Source organism: Dryobates pubescens, chromosome 5 (assembly GCF_014839835.1).
Source record: "Dryobates pubescens isolate bDryPub1 chromosome 5, bDryPub1.pri, whole genome shotgun sequence".
Lineage (NCBI taxonomy): Eukaryota > Metazoa > Chordata > Aves > Piciformes > Picidae > Dryobates > Dryobates pubescens.
In genome coordinates this window covers 46652564-46671862 of record NC_071616.1, presented here as the reverse complement: position 1 = coordinate 46671862, position 19299 = coordinate 46652564, and the positions used below count along the sequence as shown (strand labels likewise).

Sequence of the window (19299 nt, the reverse complement as noted above, 5' to 3'; positions counted from 1 at the left end):
TGTACAGAACTCTGGCTTGAGAAAGCTTAACACTGAGTGCCCAAACACAGCTCTGCTGCAGGGGCACTGTTCATTAATGGAATCTCCTTCTGTAGGGGTGGGAACTGTGCAGAGAGCTTGTGGTTCCCAAAGATCAACTACAATATTGGATTCCTTCTCTGCAGGAGATTTCTTCGCACAGTTTCGATTTGCTGACGAGAAGGAATGGGCTGCAGAGAGCGCCTGCCACAAGCAGGTAAGGGGGAGGGCACTGCACGGGGTCTGGCTGGCTGAGTGCTTTGCTGACACAAAGGCAGCCTTTGGGTTTCAGCTGGGTTAAAGGGAAAAGAGACAAATGCCTGCAGCAAGCCCTGTGGGAGCATATTCACCTGCTTGCCTAGGAAACTCCTTCTGCTTCTTCCAGATCAGCAGTTCAGGTCCTCTGGCTGAAACTCCACCTCCAGAAGGACTGTGGGACCACCTAGATTTCAGATTGTTTTGTATGTAGAGCATTTGGGAATAGAAGATGTTCTGTAGATGTGGAATTGAAATCTGAGTGCCTGGGTTCCATTGTTCTGTGTGGCATGTGGCACAGCCTGCACATTCCTGCAATACACAGAACAGGCCAATGTAATAATTAGAGTCATTATTAGTTCATCTTTTAATGCCAACCTACTGTGTGTTGAACTCCTCTTTCAATGCCCACTGACTGTGTGTTGAATTCTCTTTCAGTTCTCTGCACTTTCTGTTGACTGCCAGTCTTTGGCCCAGGCCCTTCAGGAACTGCCTCTGCACCTGAGGTTGAATGTCCCTGCTGAGCTTGTGCAGGTAATGCTGTGACTGGCAAGTGCTGGACGTGCAGCACTGCATGCCAGAGTAATGCCCTGAAACTTGATCTTCCAACAGGAGTGGAAGGTGTTTTAGGAACAGAAGTGTCTTGTGGGATGTAAATGGCAGGTGCTGGGTGCCCCTCCCTCAGCACTTGGATGTAAGTGAGGTGCAGCACAGGAGACGGAAAGGCAGGCAGCAGAGTGCTTGGCATGGAAGCACTGTGCCAGTTCCGTGTTCTCTTGCTAGCAGCTGTCAGAAGCTTGCACAACCATCGTGAAAGTGCTTCCACATTCTTTGCTGTTCGTTATTGTAACTCTGGTTTACTCCTCTGCACTGCACCTTTAGTCCATGAATCAATTTACATGTGTTAGAAGGAAATGTCACTTGTGCTCTGCTGGGAGAGAAAACCCAACACAACAGCAGAGTATTGGGAAATGTTTCTTCAGGCTGTGAGAGGAAATCTTCCTGCAAGGGCAGGAGAACAAATGCAGCTGAAATAGAAACCCAACATCTGAAAACAAATCCATCTGCTCAAGCAGCAAAACCAAACTTGTCAGGAGAAGTTTTACTTTTGTTTGGGGTTCATAGACTCCCAGAATGACTTAGGCTGGAAGGGACCTCAGAGGTCATCCACTCCAACCCCATGCCATGAAGCTGCAGTGAAGTGCAGCTCTGCCTTAAGGGACCTCAGAGCTGTCTGCAGAGAGGGTGTCTAAGAGACTGCAAAGAAATGCTAGTTCCAACTGCAGTTTTCTTCTGCAGAGTCCTAGTCATGGTCTCTAACTTCTGCCAGGGTTATAAACTCTGTGCTATGCCATTTGCCCTCTGGCCTGTCACCCTGAGCGGTGGTGTGGTCGTGGACAGGCTGCAGTGTTACTGGCACCAGGGCACCCTGATGGCAGCAGAGTGTTCCACAGCTGGATGATGAGTGGCCACTCCTTGCTCCACCCTTTGGTGATGGTCTGGCATTTGGGTTCAGTTCTCAAAGCACACAGCTAGCTGCTCTACCTTGTGCTGAATGGAGGGAAGACCTAGGCTGGGGTAAGGTTTTCTAGCTGGTTCTGGCTAGAATCACTAAACCACTGAGAGCATTGATGTGGTTTCCTTGCAGAAGAGAGCTTGACAAAGTCACTCTCCAGGGAGGAGCTGTGGTGCTGTGGCACTGGCTGATTGAGCTGCAGTCTTATTCTGATGGAAGGGGTAAAAGGAGTTTGCACCTGCAGTTGCTCCTCCAGAAGTATCACCAGGGAGGCTGTTCTGCTTCCATTCTTCTGCCCTCTTAAAGGGATGGGATGTAGGAAGCCTGAATGCTGCAACCTAGATTAGACAGAATAGTAACTATGGAGTTAATCATCCAAAAGGCTGAAGTGCTGAAGGGCTTCCTTGTCTCTCAGGCATCAACCCCAGCAGAGCTCCCACAGATGAAATCTAAAGTCACTGATGACAGCAAGAGGAGAGAGCTGCTGTTCCGACGGCCTCCAGCTCCGACTGACACGGCATTGGGCTCCCTTTCCAGTACTGATTCTGTTGCTTCCCCAGAGCCTGGAAGTAAACCCAGTCCTGGGGCAAGTGCAGCAGAACCATTTCAGAGAGCCCATGCACTGGCAAAGCAAGAGACTGACCATGTGGATGAAGAACTGGATTTCCTCCTGACTCTGGATGCTCCTGTGGATACAGCCAAGGGACCCGTGCCAGGCGTGGTGTCTGGCACCTCAGCTGAGAAAGAGCTGAAAGATCTGAGCGCAGAGTGGAAGGAAAAGGGTAAGCAAGATTCCCCTCCCCCCAGCAGCTTCAATTGCTCTGTGTTGGCACTGACGAGGCAACTGCACTGCTGCCATCATCTCTGCCATGAAGCAGTGCACACAGCTTTGTGTTTAGCCAGGCTGGGTGCTGACCCAGCTGGTCCCCGCTGGAGTTCCAGCACGGCCAAGGCCATTTGAAGCAGAAAGACAAATTCCCCTGCAGAACAGCACTTTCGAAACCAACTGATGAGTGTACTGCTAGGGAATGGCAGCGAGAGGAAGCTGAAGTGTTGGTGGGTCACTCCCGGCCCTTAGCTCAGGGTACACACCAGCAGCTGCTTCTGATGGCTTGTTATGAATCCTCCTTTCACACTCTCTCAGCACTGGTTGCACAAACCCAAGCTTTGTGGCGGTTTCACATTTAAAAATGGTCATATTTCAGAGAAAGCTGCAGGCTCCCCCTTTTGTTTCATTCCTGCAAGTTAAAGGACCCTGTGTGAGTCTTGCTGGCTGTGGCTTCCTCCTCCTCCCCAGCCCACAATGCTGATCTTTAGCAGCTCTGGGTTTTTGTGGGGGATTTTTTTGCTATCTGAAAACTGCAGCCCAGGATGGCTGAAGCTGTAAGGTGTCCCACAAGCCAGCCAAGCCCTGGTTACTGAAGGCACTCCTCACTGCAGTGGCTTTGACTCCAAAGCACACTGTAAAGCCCACAGGCAAACAGTGCCAACAACCTGGAACCTTGCCCTGCTGTGCAGGAGGTGTGCCCTCCTGCTCCTCTCCTGCAGGCAGCACTGGAGGCAGATGGCAGGAGGGGCATCACTTACAATCTGCCTGTGCAGGCCAGGCCATGACCCCTTGCATCAGGGGGAAGCCACATTGTTCCGCTGGGCTTATTGAGCTGCCTCTCTTTTGTCATTCTTGCTGCTCTCTCTGGCCTGTGGCTGTGCTGCAGGAGAGGTTGTGTTGAAACAGTCAGGTGTGCACTGAAAAGGGCAATGGCCCCTGACACGGAGCTGCTGGGAAATGGGCTCCAGATTTTTCAGGTCTGTGCTTTTCACTTTCCTAGACCTTTTAAAACCAGCTGTGCCTGAAGAGAAGAGTACAGAACCACAGCAGCAGAAGGCGGCATCTAAAACCATTACTGAGGAGGAGCTGGAGGACTGGCTGGACAGCATGATCTCCTGAAGCTCCCCTTTGGACAGCATGATCTCCTGAAGCTCCCCTTTGGACAGCATGATCTCCTGAAGCTCCCCTTTGGACAGCATGAGCTCCTGAAGCTCCCCTTTGGACAGCATGATCTCCTGAAGCTCCCCTTTGGACAGCATGATCTCCTGAAGCTCCCCTTTGGACAGCATGATCTCCTGAAGCGCCACTTTTCTCATGAAGAATGGACTAGAGCAAACACTGAGCAGCAAGTGGACTCTCTCAGTTGGATCAGTGTCCCAAATGCCCAATTTTCTTTGCTGGCACCTAAAGTTCTGTGCAACCAAAATGCATTTAGATGAGACTGAAAGCTGTGTGAGACAAAGCATGCTTAGAAAGGTCTAAAAGCTGTGGTGAATTGAGGATTTCCTTTGCTAAAGACGCAGGCTGCAGCCTGCGGAGAGAACGCTTGCTGCGGCGTGCGCTCGCTCCGGCTGACGCTCGCTCCGGCGTGCACTCGCTCTGGCGTGCGCTCGCTCCGGCTGACGCTCGCTCCGGCGGGCACTCGCTCCGGCGTGCGCTCGCTCCGGCGTGCGCTCGCTCCGGCGTGCGCTCGCTCCGGCGTGCGCTCGCTCCGGCATGCGCGCGCTCCGGCGTGCGCTCGCTCGGGCTGACGCTCGCTCGGGCTGATGCTCGCTCCAGCGCGCGCTCGCTCCGGCGCTCGCTCCGGCATGCGCGCGCTCCGGCGTGCGCTCGCTCCGGCGTGCGCTCGCTCGGGCTGACGCTCGCTCGGGCTGACGCTCGCTCCGGCGTGCGCTCGCTCCGGCGTGCGCTCGCTCCGGCGTGCGCTCGCTCCGGCTTGCGCTCGCTCCGGCGTGCGCTCGCTCCGGCGTGCGCTCGCTCCGGCTTGTGCTTGCTCCGGCGTGCGCTCGCGCTGTGTAGTCCTTAAAATAAAGCAACGACCGCAGTGGCCTTGCGTCCTGGTAGTCACCATCCTCAGGCCACTGCTCCAGCTTGCAGGTAAAGAAGAAAGCCAGGCACAAAGGTAAGGTTTGGTTTCTGATACTTTTATTGCAGAGGGCACTTTTAGTAGAAGAAAAGAAAATGCATAATCCTGGCAGCTTCTACTTGCAGGTGACCAGAGAGCAATTCGTTACGTGGGGCTAAGAGTTCGGTTGTGTTCCTTTCCATACAGTCTATGTCCTTTAACAGCAGCAGCTAATAAGCTGTCATTGAAGGTAGTACAGAAACAAACTTCAAGTGCAATTTCCTAGAGGGAGACAGAAAAGCAGTACAGGTAATGGATCTGTTTGGCTACAACACTAACAAATAAAAACTTTGCATAGCTATGTCTACAGAGGTTTTAAGGCACTTCATGTTCCAAGGTCACCAAAGTGTTTGAAAATGGTTTCTTTCTAACTGCTTAAAGCTTCTCAAGCTGGCTCTTGAATACATTCACTAGCAAATACTGGGCTGGGAAAAACTAGGCAGCAGTTAGTTCAAAGGTTGTTTTTAGGAGGCATGGCCTCTGATGTTCAAGTTCTTAAACGTTGTGCAATTAAGACACCTTGTAGCCCTTTCAGCTGTACTGCCAGACACCAGGTTAATGCTGTGTTAGAGAGCTGCCCTCGCTGCAGACCACGTTCGCACAGAAAGGCTCCGCTGACGCTGGCGTGGTTCTCCTCATTAGACCTCTTTCGTGTGTGGTGAGTATGGAAAGCCCATGAAATCCTGTCAGGTTTTATGTCTGTCCTGGAGTTTGAAGACATTTAAAGCAAACACAAGCTGTGACATTACACCATGAGAAGGAAAGAAGTGTTTTTGTGTACTGGATCTCAACAGTCCATGAACCAATGACTCCTCCTGCGAGCGACCTTAGCCCAGCTGATCCTCATACTGCTTCCGGAAGCAGTCCCCTGCTGGGAAGAAGTCCCAGCACCTCTCCTGGTACATCTTCCACACAAAGGACTCCTGAAAATGGTAAAGAGCAGTCAGTGTAGGCAAGACTTGCAGTTACTGTAAGCAGACACCTTGCAGGGAGTGGCCAGGTGCTGTGCCTGCTGGCCCAGAGCAGAGGCAGACGGCCGCCGGAAGGCGAAGCTGCTGGGAAGGCTTTGCTCAGGTGCTGCTCTGCATTCAGCACTGATGACCTCTAGGTCACTTTAGAGATGCTGTGGCCATGTAAATTATCAGTCCAGTGATAGCACACTGGGGATGAAAAAGGTGCTTTGGTTTGCTTGGGAAAGGTACTTTAGTAGTGTGTGCAAAATAGCTTCTTGGAGCTAAGGAAATAGACAAAAATCAAAGATCCTTAGGTCCTATTTAAGGGCTACCAAGACTGCACTTGCACACAAACTGCCATCTGCCTACCTAGAGATACACAGACCTGGGCTACACAGACAGTGGCTTAATGACTGACTGACTCTTCAGGGAAGAGTGTGCAGTGTACTGGTACTGGTGCAGTGCACCTGGTGTACTGCAGGGTCTGACTTCAGAGGCGACAGTAAGGTTATTGGTAAGTGACTTGTGCCACGAGTTCAGTGCTGGGTGTAACAGCACTGCTGCAGCCACCTCTCCCTTTTTTAACCTTTCCTTTCCCTCTCAGAAGACTCTCAGGGAGGGTGGCATCATCTCCACTCCTAGGTGGTACATCAGTTCCACCTGGTGGTACACAACTACCAGGCTGGAGAAGCTGGAAATGCTGCAAGACAATCTTGAGAATGAAAGAAAGAATTCCCTACTCACCTGGCCAGTGTGCTCTGTTTCATCCTTGTTAATGAGATACATTAAGAAGAACCTGAAACAAGCACATGAAGTGGGGATTAATGCAGGGAATGAACCAGCTCTGCCCACCCTTCCTAGGCTGGGCTAGGTGAGGGAGATGATGCCGACCAGCAAAGTGCCGATCCTGCTAGCAGCTACAGTGTTTGTGTGAAAGGAGAGAACTCTCTGCTCCAGCTCTGCTGCTGTGGAAGTGCCAAGAGATGAGAGAGCTGCAGAAGTGTTACAATGTGCTCTGGCATTGCCTTGCTGTCAGGTGCCAGAAGCCATACCTGGAGGGGGCAGATGCCAACTCCTATGCACACCTAGGAAGAAGTTACCATGGCTACCATGCAAGTAGGTAGAGTGTGGCAAATCCTCAGCTGTACCAAGCTTGCCAGAGCCTCGTGCTGAGCCTGTCTGCCTGGCCCTGCTGCCTCTGCTCACTGAAAGGTAGAGACCTGAGCGGTTTGGGAAGGCTGTGGAGCACTAACAGCTGTCTGGTTCTGTCGCACAGTCTGGTGGGTTGGAATCAGCAAGTCCAACCATTCTCTGACATTACTGTCTGGTGCTAAATCATGTCCCTTGGCACCACATCTCTGCACCTTCTGAACTCCTCCAGGGAGGGGAATCTGACCATCTCCCTGGGGAGTCCAGAATCCAGTGTTTGAGAACCCTTTCAGTCAAGAACTTTCTTCTGATATCCAACCTAAACCTGTCCTGGTGCAACTTGAGCTCATTTCCTCTTAGCCTATTGTTTGTTACTTGGGAGAAGAGACCAACAAGCATCCACCTCACCACAACCTCCTTTCAGGTGTGTAACACAGCTCTTGGTTAGCCACTTGTGGTGCACTGACCTTGGGGTTACCCTTGGCATTGCTTGCACTGGTGAGAGAAGCAGCTGTGCTGGCCTGGGCCATTGCCTAACTGAGGGGAGCCTGCTGGGAAGTCCTTCCCTGTAGATTCTCCCATTGAGGGAGTGGCTGATTTGAGTTTACTGTGAGCAGCAGGTTCCTGTCTGCCAATGAAGCAACTCACAGGGTAAGAAAAGCTTCAGTTTGGCAGTGCCAGCTGCTGTGTAGGGAATGCTGCAGCTGCCACTCCAGGAGCCACACGAGGGTTTTCCTGTGTTTCAAACAAATGTCACAAGCTCAGATGCTGAGCTCCAAAGCCAGACTTGCATTAGGCACACCACCAGTGCTCAGTATTTGTCATTTTGCATGAGTAATTAATGCACCAAATACCTTCTTCACTACCCTCTCTCTTCTGTATTCACTAATGAAGTGGGGGAGCCCTGGGGACTCTGGCAATGCTCTCAACATGTGCAACTAACTCCCTCTTGCTTCAAGGCTCTGGACAGCTGCTCTGTCACAAAGGAGCTGAGGGGTCAGACCTGTACAGGATTGTTTGTGCCTCAGCTTTCAGGAATATTCCCCAAATGCTTTTTCTTTTGCTCTGCTTTGAGTTGTCTTTGTGTCAAACTGAGGCTCATTTTCAGTGCTCTCATCACCAAGACCCCAGAGGCCATAATTAAACCCTCCAAACTAAAGGAACTTACTAAACTGTTCCCCCTCACACCACTCTCCGGGCTTCCTTCCAGAGGAGTGGGGGCCTTCAGGTCTCACCCCACTAAGGTGGCTCATGTAAGGTGAACCCTTTCAAGGTCATCAGCAGCAATGCAGAGTGGAGCAGGGAGGTCAGAAAGGAATGGCGGGGTGGCTCAGTTCAGCAGAATTCTGCCTTGGCAATGTCAGCAGTGCAGGCCCCCAGCCTGCTGTGGAGCTGAAAGGGCTGTGGACCATCATTCCAGTGGTAAACTCTACTCACAGGTAGTTTGCCAGGTTGTGCTCTTGCAGGGTGTGTGTTTCAAAGCCGTGTGGGGTGGTGTCGAAGTAGTCGTTGCCGATGCCACAGATGAAGCACTTGGTCTGCAAGCACAAGAGGAGGTGACAAAGAAGTTAACTCAGAGTCACTTTGGGCCCTGCTAAAGGCTGCATGAGTAAGGGCAATGGAGAAGGCAGTGTGCTTGCTCATACCTCCATATCTTCTCTCACTTGTTCTTGCTGGTCTCTTAACTCCCCAAAAGCATCAATAATCAGACCTGTTTCAAGTGGTAAAGTAGCAAGGCTTCAGTACTTGGCAGTATTCACCTCTCAGCTGCTGTCCCTACCCCCTGCAGGCCAGCCAAGGACCACTGCTTGTGCTCTGCCTTGTGTAAAATTGTGACTGTCTGCAGGAATGATTTTATCAGCTCAGGAATGAGGATTTATAGCAAGGCTGTGAGTGTGCTCCAAGTCCCTGCAGGGAATTCTAACAGGCCCTGCCAAGGTCAGGGAGAGTACCTTGAATGATGGCCAGCAGGATGACTATGACAAAGAAGAAAAAGGTGATGTCAAAGACAATTCGATACATCTCGTAAGGGTCTCCCGCGGGGTCCTCAATCTCGTCGCCAATGCCACCACCGGCTCTCACCCCCACGTACATGTGGAACAGGTAACACTGCAAGACAGAGGAAAAGTGCAGCTGGGTTTGCCAGGAGTCATTCTGCTTTTTGGGTTTTAAATGGCTCTGCTCTGCTCACTCATTCCCTTTGCAAGCTGCAGTAACCAAGAATGCACAAGAACATTGCTCCTGTGCCACACACTGCACCAAAATGCTGCTCCTGGCTTAGCTGAGGGGATTACAGCTCACACTTTGGAAGAGGGGCACTCAGCATCAGCAGTCAGCTTAGGTCTGGCAAACAAAATTCCCCCCCAGGCAGTCTTAGTCTGTATTGGTTCCATATTCTAAGGTTTGAGCTGGCTCTGAGTCCATCTTTGAACATTTCAAAGGCATTCAGAAGTGCTGGCAGGCAAACAGCAGCATAAAATAAACCCTGACACATACATTCCCTCCAGGTAGAGCTCTCTGTATTTAGGAGGTTCCTGGGTAATTTAAATGTGGCCATGGTAGATGTCTGATTTAGTAAATTATTGGTGATCTGGGAACCAGTCTGGGGGCAGCTGGGTGCAGCAGAAACTGCTTCACAGAATTGTTGCTGTGTGTGCATGAACATGAAAGTGCTCATGGAAAAACCTTTAGACTGTGGCTCTTGAAGCTAAATATTAGAACAGAGTCTTCTGCTGATGTTCCTGCATGAATCACCTACAGAGCCTTTGCTAACCACCTCCAGGCACACAGTGTGGGTTAAAACCAATGCAAATCTCAAAGCCCAGTGCTCTGAAGTCACATCAGACAGTAGTGCTGGAGTTAGACAATCAGCACCAAACCTGACCACCCTGCCCTGTCACAAACACACACTGAACAGAGCCACATCCACCCATCCCTACACTGCAGCCTCACTGCTGACCTGAGCTGCTGGCACCAGTTCAGCCATACTGGAAGTGTACCTGGGATTGATTCCCTTCGCTCAGTGGTGAGGTTTAAACTGTAATGGTTTCATGAGTCAGGTTGCTCCTACATCTCTTTTCTGATCAGCCCACTCTAGTGCTCTGTATGCAGTTCAATCACACTGCTGGGGCACTGCTCATCATTTCTGACCTGCAGTTTGAGAGTTCAAGGGGAGGGAAAATCATTTTGGGCAGCCTGACACACCTCTGTTCTGAGGGATTTTAGTCTGTCTCTGGCATATAACAGAGAGTGACTGTGACATGGCAGAAATGAGCTGGCTGCAATCTCAGAATAACACATCTTTAGTGCCTGAATTTATGCTGGTTTCTGTATGCAGTAAGAAAATTGCCTTTTCATACCATCATGAGTAGCTGTAAAGTATCTTCTAACATGACCTGAAGGGCATTCTGTGGCAGCAGGTGGAAAAAAGAACTCAGTCGCATTAGAGTACCACCCACAGCAACTTGCCCTTTCCCTCTACTCACCTTTGACTTCTCCAAATCATGACTAACTTACTAATTGCAAGCAGGTTTGGAGCAGGTTTGTGTGACTTGCTGATGGCATCAGACACTTCATGCCACTCAAATCAGGAGCGGAAGAGCTTCCACACTTGCAAATATGTTGGAGCCAGCCAGGTTTATTTGTGCTGCTCTTCTGCCATGGAATTACTTTCCCATACTCTAAGGGTTTGCCATTTGTGAACAACAAAGTTGCAGCAAATCAGATGCCACAGTGCTGAGGCGAAAATCCTCAGCATTCCCCTCTGCTGCTGTCACCTCCCCACTGCTGCGTTCAGCCCACTGCAGAGGCAATTTCCAGACCCTTCACACTGGCAGGATGACCTTCAGCAGGAAGAAGCGACCCAAGGAGAAGACAAACCCCCCTGCCCTGCTTGTCATGCACCCTCAGTACCGTCTGCTAAGTGAGGAAGAAGGGTGGAGCAGGCAGTGCAGCTGCACTTACTGTCATCATGTCATCACACTTCATGTCTGGCTCATCTTCGTCTTCGCTTTTGTTGTAGAACTTGCGGAAGAAGTTGAAGGCCACCACCGTGTACAGGTAGACCACGACAGCCAGGAGCCCTACAGTCAGCACCAGCTGTGCAGGGAGACATGGCAAGAGAGCAGATTGCAGTTCCACTCTGTCAGAAAGATCCCAGCTCAGTGTATTGCCTCAGTAGTGAAAAAGGATCCTCTACCCTTCCCAGCAAGGAGACTACACAGGGGCTGGGATGGCTCTGAGCTCTCCATGCTGCATGGATCAGCAGCTGTGTCCTTCTCTCTGAGCTGTTTTCACTGAAGCAATGTTTGCATGGAATCACAGCATTGTCAGGGCTGGAAAGGACCTCAAGGATCATCCAGTTCCAACCCCCCTGCCATGGGCAGGGACACCTCACACTACAGCAGGTTGCTCACAGCCACATCCAGCCTGGCCTTCAAAACCTCCAGGGATGAGGCTTCCACCACCTCCCTGGGCAACCTGTGCCAGGCTCTCACCACCCTCATGGGGAACAACTTCTTCCTAAGGTCTAATCTAAATCTTTCCTCCTCTAGCTTGGATCCATTCCCCCCAGTCCTCTCACACCCTGGAACCCTAAAAAGTCCCTCCCCAGCTTTCTTGTAGCTCCCTTCAGATACTGGAAGGCCACAATAAGGTCTCCTTGGAGCCTTCTCTTCTCCAGACTGAACAGCCCCAACTCTCTTTAAGCAGTTTTGGACGTAGATTTTATTACTCTTGAGTTTTGCCTGGCAAAGTGACACATAACCCTATTCCCCCTGGCACAACAATCACTCCTGTAAGCACCATCTTGCTAAGTACTGGAATCCTCAGCACCCAGATCAGTGTCACTGCTGTAGCTAAGGAGAGACTGTGGGCTCTCTCTACTCCAGTTAATCACTGAGCACAGCTGGCTGGGTTCTGTCTCCTGGCCTTGTGTTTGTCTGTCGTGTACAAAACTTCTTCAGCTGTCAGCACTCCGTGGGGATAGGTGACCAGAATTTCACAGGCTGTAACATGGTAATGTGCTGCAGTGGAGCTGTTCTGTCATCGCAATCAGAATGGGATTGCATAGGTGGGGATAGGTGACCAGAATTTCACAGGCTGTAACACGGTAATGTGCTGCAGTGGAGCTGTTCTGTCATCACAATCAGAATGGGATTGCATTGCAGTATTTCCTAGGCACTTGCAGTGGCACTCACCTGTTTGCCATTGTGGGTGACCGAAGACAGAATGGTTCGCAGGGTCTTGAAGCCCATGGCGATATCCAGCAGGTGGGCAGCAAAGAAGAAGTTGTTGTAGTGCCCCAGGATGGACATGGTTGTGTACCAAGCCAGGTAGAGAAAGGACTGCAAAGAAGTGCAAAGTGGCAGAAGGTGAGCAGGTGCTGATGGGGCTGCAGAGGATCCCTTTCTTTAGTCACTCCAATTGTGAAACAAAGCCATAGTGGCAGGGTGCAGCTGGAGTCATACCTCTGGTTGATGTGCTCACAAAGCCTCCCTGTCTCTTACCATCTCCACTGCTCATTTAAGGGGTGTTTGTTGCTTACTTCTATTTCTGCCATCTCTGATCTTTACATCTTTCAATGCATTTTCCAGCACTGATGTTAGTAGTCTCAAAATCCCCTACCTCAGAACTGTTTTGCTCAGGGAGCTCCTTACACAACAGCTTACATTGTAATACTGATTCTGGAGGAGAGAAAATGCATTTTGTTGCTCTTGAGACACTTGACTCAAGTCTCAACTACATCAAGCAGTACCCTCAAAAGCCTAAGGCACAAATCCAGCCCATTCTTTCCACCAGCAGTGAACCTGAAGCCCCTTTGATGTGAAAGCTCCCATTGAAGAACAACAGCTCAGTGTGCTTTTAGTGCACAGTGCAGTTACACAGCTTCAGCTGATCCACCTTGGCCTTCCTGTTTGTTTGGGAATGCACAAGGGGATGCAAAAAGAGGATTAACAAACAAACAAAAAGGGAATTTTAACATAAGCTTGGGCCTTCCAAAGGAGAAGGTGTGACAGACAAGAATGAACCAACCCTGGCAAGGAGCCGGTCCAGCAATCAAAAAGGGAGAACCTTCTGGAGACTGCTTGGGTTTCGCAGCCTGGGTGGCTAGGTTGCTCTCTGCAAAATAAATGACTACACCACTGACTTCCTGAAGATGCTGACACTGAGCTGCCCTTCAGAATCCCAAAGAAAAGTCTACAGCAAATGAAAGCTGCTACAAGGTAAGGCAGAACAAAATTGGTTTGGGTGGCTCTGTGGTGCAGCATTATTTCAGTGTGTTTAAAATAAAGGCAGGTGGTGCAAGACACAGCCCTGATGGGGTAAAGCCCAGCACATGATACTCACATTATCAGTGAAAACAACTCCCAGCTTCCAGATGTGGTACTTGGTGTCAATGGAGCTGAGCCTGGGAAAGACAAGGCAGTGTAAATGCATCTGTGTCAACAGGACACACTGAATTCTCTACACACAACCCACCAGCCAGGCTGGGCACAGCACACTGTGCTGCAGGCAGTGGGGCACAGCAGCTGTTCATTCCTTGGGTAATGCAGGTGCTTCACTTCACAGAACCACAGAATGTTAGGGCTTGGAAGGGACCTCGAAGGCTCACCCAGTCCAACCCCCCCGCTGCCAGAGCAGGAGCACCTAGAGCAGATCACACAGGAACACATCCAGGGGGGTTTGAGTATCTCGAGAGGGAGACTCCACAGCCCCCCTGGGCAGCCTGTTCCAGGGCTCTGTCCACCCTCACAGTGACAAAATGTTTCCTTCTGTTTCTAAGGAACTTCCTCTGCCTCAGCTTCCACCCTGGTGCTGGCATTGGGCATCACCCAGCGAAGCCTGGCTCCAGCCTCTGGGCACTCACCCTGCACAACTTTACAAACATGAATGAGGTCACCTCAGCCTCCCCAGAGAGTGTTCACTAACTCTGAGCACCCAGACACAGGCTGTAAGCCACTGTTTAAAACCTGCACGTGTGTTTGTTACAAGTGTGCAACATGGAGCCCTTGGCTTCAGGAGAAGTCTTCTGTCTGCTATGAAGTGTTGCCAAAACCACCACGAGAGAAGGCAATGCCTTCTGCAAGGTTTTAAACGTTAGCCATTAGCTGACAGGCAAACAGAAACCTTCCTTTTGTGTGCCTTAGGTATCAAAGCAGCCAAACTCTTGTAGCAGCCTAAAACATTTGGGATTTGGATACTCCCAAACTCTGAATTTATTCTCTGTGCCAGACATCTGGATAGTTGCTATCAATACTACTTCTGTCCTCTGGGTCACAAACTAACCCTGCTGAGACACCTAAAGACCTCCGAAGTGCTGCATGGATGGTTTACAAGGAGAGTGCCCGACTCTAGCAGTCAGCATCACCTCAGTGGTTATTGTTCTTGCTTTGATCTGACAATCAGCAGCAGGTTTCAGAACAGCCCAAAAGCTTTTTCACTTCCACGGAAGGAAGGCTTCTCCATTTCAGTGTTCCATGTGGGGGAACACATCCCTGCAGTGTCACTATGAACTCTGGTTTATCTTTGATGCAGAAGTTGTTATGCCAACATACAGTCTGTGGCCCTCAGAGGCCATACCATGACACAAGAGATGCCTCTTCTGGTTCACTCTCCTCCACGGGGCTGAAGTCGAGAGCGTTCTTGTCCAAGCCCAGGAGCTCCGCGATGCGCTCCGCTCCGTACAAGTCTCCGTACTTGTTAATAACCTAACAACAGGAGAGAGGCCTTTGCTCAGGGAAAGCCCTGCTTTAAGGCAACTCTTGCCAGAGCCCTAAAACACTCATCGAGTGTCTGTCCCCAGTTAGCACAACCGGAACAGTCAGACCTGCCGGGAAGGCGGGCGGGGGAGCATAAAAAGCAGGGCTCTCTGAGGCATCAGCGGCGATTACCTGCGAGCTTCTGCGCGCCCTGCGGCCACCGCCGGTGGCAGGGTTTGCCTTTGCGGAGGGGTGAGGGGGGCTTTGTATCCCAGAGGTGACAATGGCTGTAAATGAGACCTGCACGGCTGAGTGACAGCGCAAATTTGTTCAAATGCCTGGGTTCAGGAAGGAAACCTCAGCCTTCTGTCACCCACCTACGCCGCAGCTGCCTGCTCACAGAGACATTTACCACGACAATGGCTCCCGGAAAACAACTTTCAGTTCTCAATTATTTGCATATTTATGTGCACCCAAGCGCATGCCACCCCGATACCCAAATTAACTGAGGAGGAGATGAGTGCTGTGCCTAACAAGAGGAATGCAGAAAGCCTACCTTCCTTTTGACAAATTTGTCCCAGTAATTGTTAGGAAAGGACCTGCACAGATGAAGCAAAGAGAGTTCGAGTTACTTAACTTGTTAGGGGAAAGGAGAAAGCAGCCAAAGGAAGGAAACACCCTGGCCCTGATCACTGCAGCCTCCGGGGCAATTTCATTCTCTCACAAACTGGACTTGGAACTATGAGACCAATTTCTTTTCATGTGGCCAACGGCTGCTACGAGTCCTAACTCCTTGCAGCTTCGCCTTTTCTGCCCCTTCTCTTTCTCACAGCTGCTACAGAAGGAGAGCTGGCCAAGTCCTAGCACCTAATGAGCCTAACAACTCAATAATAGCAGGGTGGGCACTGTAATATCTCCCAAGGAAACTCCTTATTGCTCCTAGCTGTAAGACTCGGTATGGACAATGGCTGCCAGAGGGGGAGCATAAATAATGCTGACATTCCCTGGGTTACTTTTCAAACAGAGGAGGAACAGTAGACAGTTAGCCAACACCAAGTTACCATTTGAAAAAGCACATTAAAAGCCTCTGAATACTGCAAATGAGTGGCAAGCCTCTCCTCAGGTGCAGCTTAGTATTGTTACTGGCCCAGGTGAAAACCATTTCTGATTCTAAACTTCAAGAGACTTCAGCTGAAGAGCATTTTGCAGCATCTGCCTCTGAACAGCCATGCCCAGGCTGCTCATTCCAAGCGTTCAGGAATGAAGCACCAAGCTGTCAATACTGAAGAGGTGTCAGGATGCTTTTACTGAAAGTCCCTTTTTTGAGAGCAGCAAGTAACCAGGGTGCTTCAATGAGCAACTGGCTTTACCCAGGGGAGATCCTGGGACAGATACTAGGATATGCATCAGCTGTGACCTACAAGAAAAGAGATAAGGGAGGACTCTTCTCAGTGACATTTCCCTCATCTTCAACTTGAGATAAAAAACATTGTTCTTCTGCACTGCAGTGCCCAGGAGCTCCTCATCTGATGGCTCTGCCGTGTTTGGTGAATGCTAACTTGTAGCAGAGGGGGAGGTTTTTCTCTCCCCATTCTCTCCAAGGAACATGGAGAGAGCAAATGCACAGGAAGGGACAAAGGCAAAAAGAGCTGCTTCAACTAAAGGACAGTGCTGGTAAGAACACCCAAGTGCTGGCACCAGAAGAATGAGTTTGCTGAGGGACAGACAAACTTCCCAACTCCTGCCAAGTGCTCGACTTTGTGTTTGTCTAAACTGCAGTTCTGAATGAGATGACTCCAGATAAAGGCAACTGGTTCCAGTGACTCAGGCCCTGTGTTCTGGTCCAATGCTCTCTACGGTTTCTCTCCATCATCTCTCAGACTTTGAAGCAGAGCATGCCCCAGGGCAGCCAGTTTGTGTCCCCCCACAAGCATCTAACAGGGCTGCATTTATCAAGGTATCTCTTCTGCCCTTTTAATCACTTTTTGTTTTGCCTTAGAGAAAGTGCATTTCAGTAGCTACACAGCGCTGGGCAGCCTCCAGCAGTGCTCATCCCGATGGTGCAATCCCTGCACTGCAGCCCAGAGTCGGTTCACAGCAGAAATAAGGATGAGTGGTGCCTAAACCAGCCTTTATCTTTTGTGCAACTCGAGGAGCCAGTGCAACAGGCTGAGCACAGGCTGCACAGCATGTTGCTGGGAGAAGCTGACAACAGATCTGGGGTTTGCTGAGGATAAACTCCCTGCATGTCCAGCTCACTTGCTACCCATCATTAAAGACCTGTTGGAAATTAAGCAAGCTCCCCAGTTACCTTCTGCTGATACTTTACACTATCTGCCAGTCTGTGTTTCTACCTGAAATGAAAGGCATGTCTGCAGGGGTAGCAAACCAAAGCATTCCAGAACTCCTGATAGCTTAGGCATCCTCATTGTGTTGGAAGTAGTGAAGGCACTATTTGTGCTCTACAGAAATGGATGGGGACTGACATTTTGGCTGCTTGGCAACACATTGTCCCCCTGGTGGATTCAGTTGACTCTTTTGGCTGGCTTGTGTTTATCAAACATTTACTAACCACAGCTGCTTTGTGACTTGTAAATACCTTTGCTCTTTCCAGCTTTCTGTCCCTCAGTTATGCCAATACTGGGGCAAGGCAGGAATGTAAGCCTCAGCACGCTGGCACCAAACCATACTCCTGGTTGCTTTGAAAGAGCAGAGCATGAAGCCCAGCCTGCAGACAAGGCATTGTGCTGTGTCACTCCTACAGACAGCTGCAGCCTTTTCTTTCTCTTGCCTTCATTCCTGTCATTCACTCACTAAGGGCAGGTGAGTCTCCTCCAATCAGTGTGTGACTGCTGCAGTGTTTGCTGATGCAGAGAACCTGGCAGCAAGCCCTGGCAGACCTGCTCAAACTCAGGAGTGCTGCTTTATGCTGGATTTACTGCTCTTGTTGTGTACAGGCTGCTTCAGCAAGAAGTGGGAAAGAAAGGCAAGAGAATGCTGCTGGACAACAGCTGTGTGAAATGGAGTGACTGGAAAGCATGGAAGGTCTCTCTCAAATTCTCTCACTAGTGGCTGTGTGAAACATCCTGGGGAGAGCTCTGAGGCACGAGGCACTCCCTAACGAGTGCTTCTTAACTGAACTGATAATCCAGGAGTGCACAGCAGAACCTCCTAGGGCAGCACCCAATGCAAGTGGACAAAAATGCCTTCTAGATGAAGTGAGTAGGTGGCAGGTGCACAGGGAAGGTTCCAGAGCTCTGCTGTAGGGACGATCAGTTTCCATGCAAGCATTTAGTTTACATACGGAGTGTTTATAACCAGGCGATCCCACTGCCCTTTAATGTCATCTTCAGAGGGCTGCTCAGTGATGTACAGGCCATCAAACTCCAGCTTCCTGGCTACCTCCTTTTCTCTCTTGAACACAACCAGAGGGACCTATGAAAATGACAGTGGACATCTTTGTCATGGGTTATGTACTTTTAGAGACCAGGCTGTCTGCCTGCACTGCTCAGAACTGCTCTTTGTAATACGATGTAAAACCCAGCACCATACCAGCACCCCCCAGCAGCAGACCAATGCCTAGCCAGTCCCTGAGGGTCAGCCCTTGGATGTCAAACCTCCCCTCCTTGTTTGTATTGCTGAGCCCATACATGCTGCAGAATATCCCTTTGGCCCCCTTCAAGTCAGCTGTCACTGCTGTGTCCTCTCCCAGCTTCACAGCTCCTTCCCCACATCCTGGCTGAGGGACACACAGAGTGGGAAAGGAGGAAGGCTGCACACTGTGCCAGCACTGTTCACCAGTGACCTAAAGGTGGCTGTGGTACCAATACTGTTTTAACCACCAATGCAAAACACACACACACTGCTGTGAAGAAATGTAACCCCATCCCTTCCAGCCTGAGTGCACGTGGCAAACATCTGCATCCTGAACAGTGAGGCTCTGTAAACAACTGCTTCCAAATGGGCATTCCAGGAGAGCTCCAAAAATCACTCTGGGACAGAGCTGATCTCTTTAACAAACAACAGGTTAGTGCCAAGGTTCAGGACTTGCCTTCAAGCAATAGTATCCAACCACACATACAAAGGAGATGATTGTATGAACCACTGCCAGTGCTCTGAGAGCAGGTGCCATGTAACCTGTGCTTTCTTCTAAAACAAAAAACACCATGCCATCCTCCTCTTCCTCTTCATCAAAGGAGTTCCAGAGATTAGAGTCTTCTTCTACTTCATCAAGTGGCTCCTCTGTCACCTGAGGCAAATTCAAGCAGAGTGAAATCAGACAATAACCTTTAAACCTCAGCACAGTGACAAATGGTGTTTGCAAAGCCTGCTCATGGGGAATGATGAACAGTCATGGCCTTCAGTTTGACAGCAGAATTCTCCACAGCACCTCAGGCCACTGAAAAGAGAATCCAGAAGCAGCAAGCACAGACACAGAACAGTTTACAAATCTCTCCTTTAACAGTGCCACAGCAAAACCAGAACAAATAATGAGAAAGTGAGGCAAAAAAAAGGCTTTCTTGGCAGAAGCAAGCACTGGCAGGGTTATCTGATGTGACTGAGGTCAGGGTTTGCTTTGTAATCTCTGTTGTTCCTGGTTCTAGAGTGAAGCAAAGCTCTCATGGTATGAGCTTGTACATTGTCCACAAACCTTTCTTTGCTTAGTTTAGAGCTTACAAATGAATCCAGTATTTAAGCAGTATGTCACAAATACCCCAAGCCCTAAAGCTGACACACTGCCCTAAGTTCTGCCA

General features: G+C 50.2%; 2 protein-coding genes across 2 annotated transcripts in view; one reads left to right on the top strand and one right to left on the bottom strand.

Annotated features, from left to right (window-relative positions):
• Positions 1–4137, top strand: part of AVEN (apoptosis and caspase activation inhibitor) — a 91698-nt gene extending 87561 nt beyond the window's left edge. Inside the window, exons 3-6 of the mRNA XM_054162130.1 lie at positions 165–235; positions 712–807; positions 2205–2571; positions 3619–4137. Of these exons, the coding sequence (XP_054018105.1) occupies positions 165–235; positions 712–807; positions 2205–2571; positions 3619–3737 (653 nt within the window). The 3' untranslated portion in view covers positions 3738–4137. The remainder of the gene's footprint in view (positions 1–164; positions 236–711; positions 808–2204; positions 2572–3618) is intronic.
• A 606-nt stretch (positions 4138–4743) lies between these two features.
• The window catches only part of RYR3 (ryanodine receptor 3), a 236232-nt gene continuing 221676 nt past the window's right edge, over positions 4744–19299 (bottom strand). Inside the window, exons 92-103 of the mRNA XM_054162126.1 lie at positions 18597–18794; positions 17850–17980; positions 15102–15144; positions 14427–14554; positions 13194–13254; positions 12044–12190; positions 10809–10943; positions 8798–8954; positions 8492–8556; positions 8283–8383; positions 6441–6492; positions 4744–5666 (exon numbers count right to left, since the gene is read on the bottom strand). Coding sequence (XP_054018101.1) covers positions 5571–5666; positions 6441–6492; positions 8283–8383; positions 8492–8556; positions 8798–8954; positions 10809–10943; positions 12044–12190; positions 13194–13254; positions 14427–14554; positions 15102–15144; positions 17850–17980; positions 18597–18794 — 1314 coding nt within the window. The 3' untranslated portion in view covers positions 4744–5570. The remainder of the gene's footprint in view (positions 5667–6440; positions 6493–8282; positions 8384–8491; positions 8557–8797; positions 8955–10808; positions 10944–12043; positions 12191–13193; positions 13255–14426; positions 14555–15101; positions 15145–17849; positions 17981–18596; positions 18795–19299) is intronic.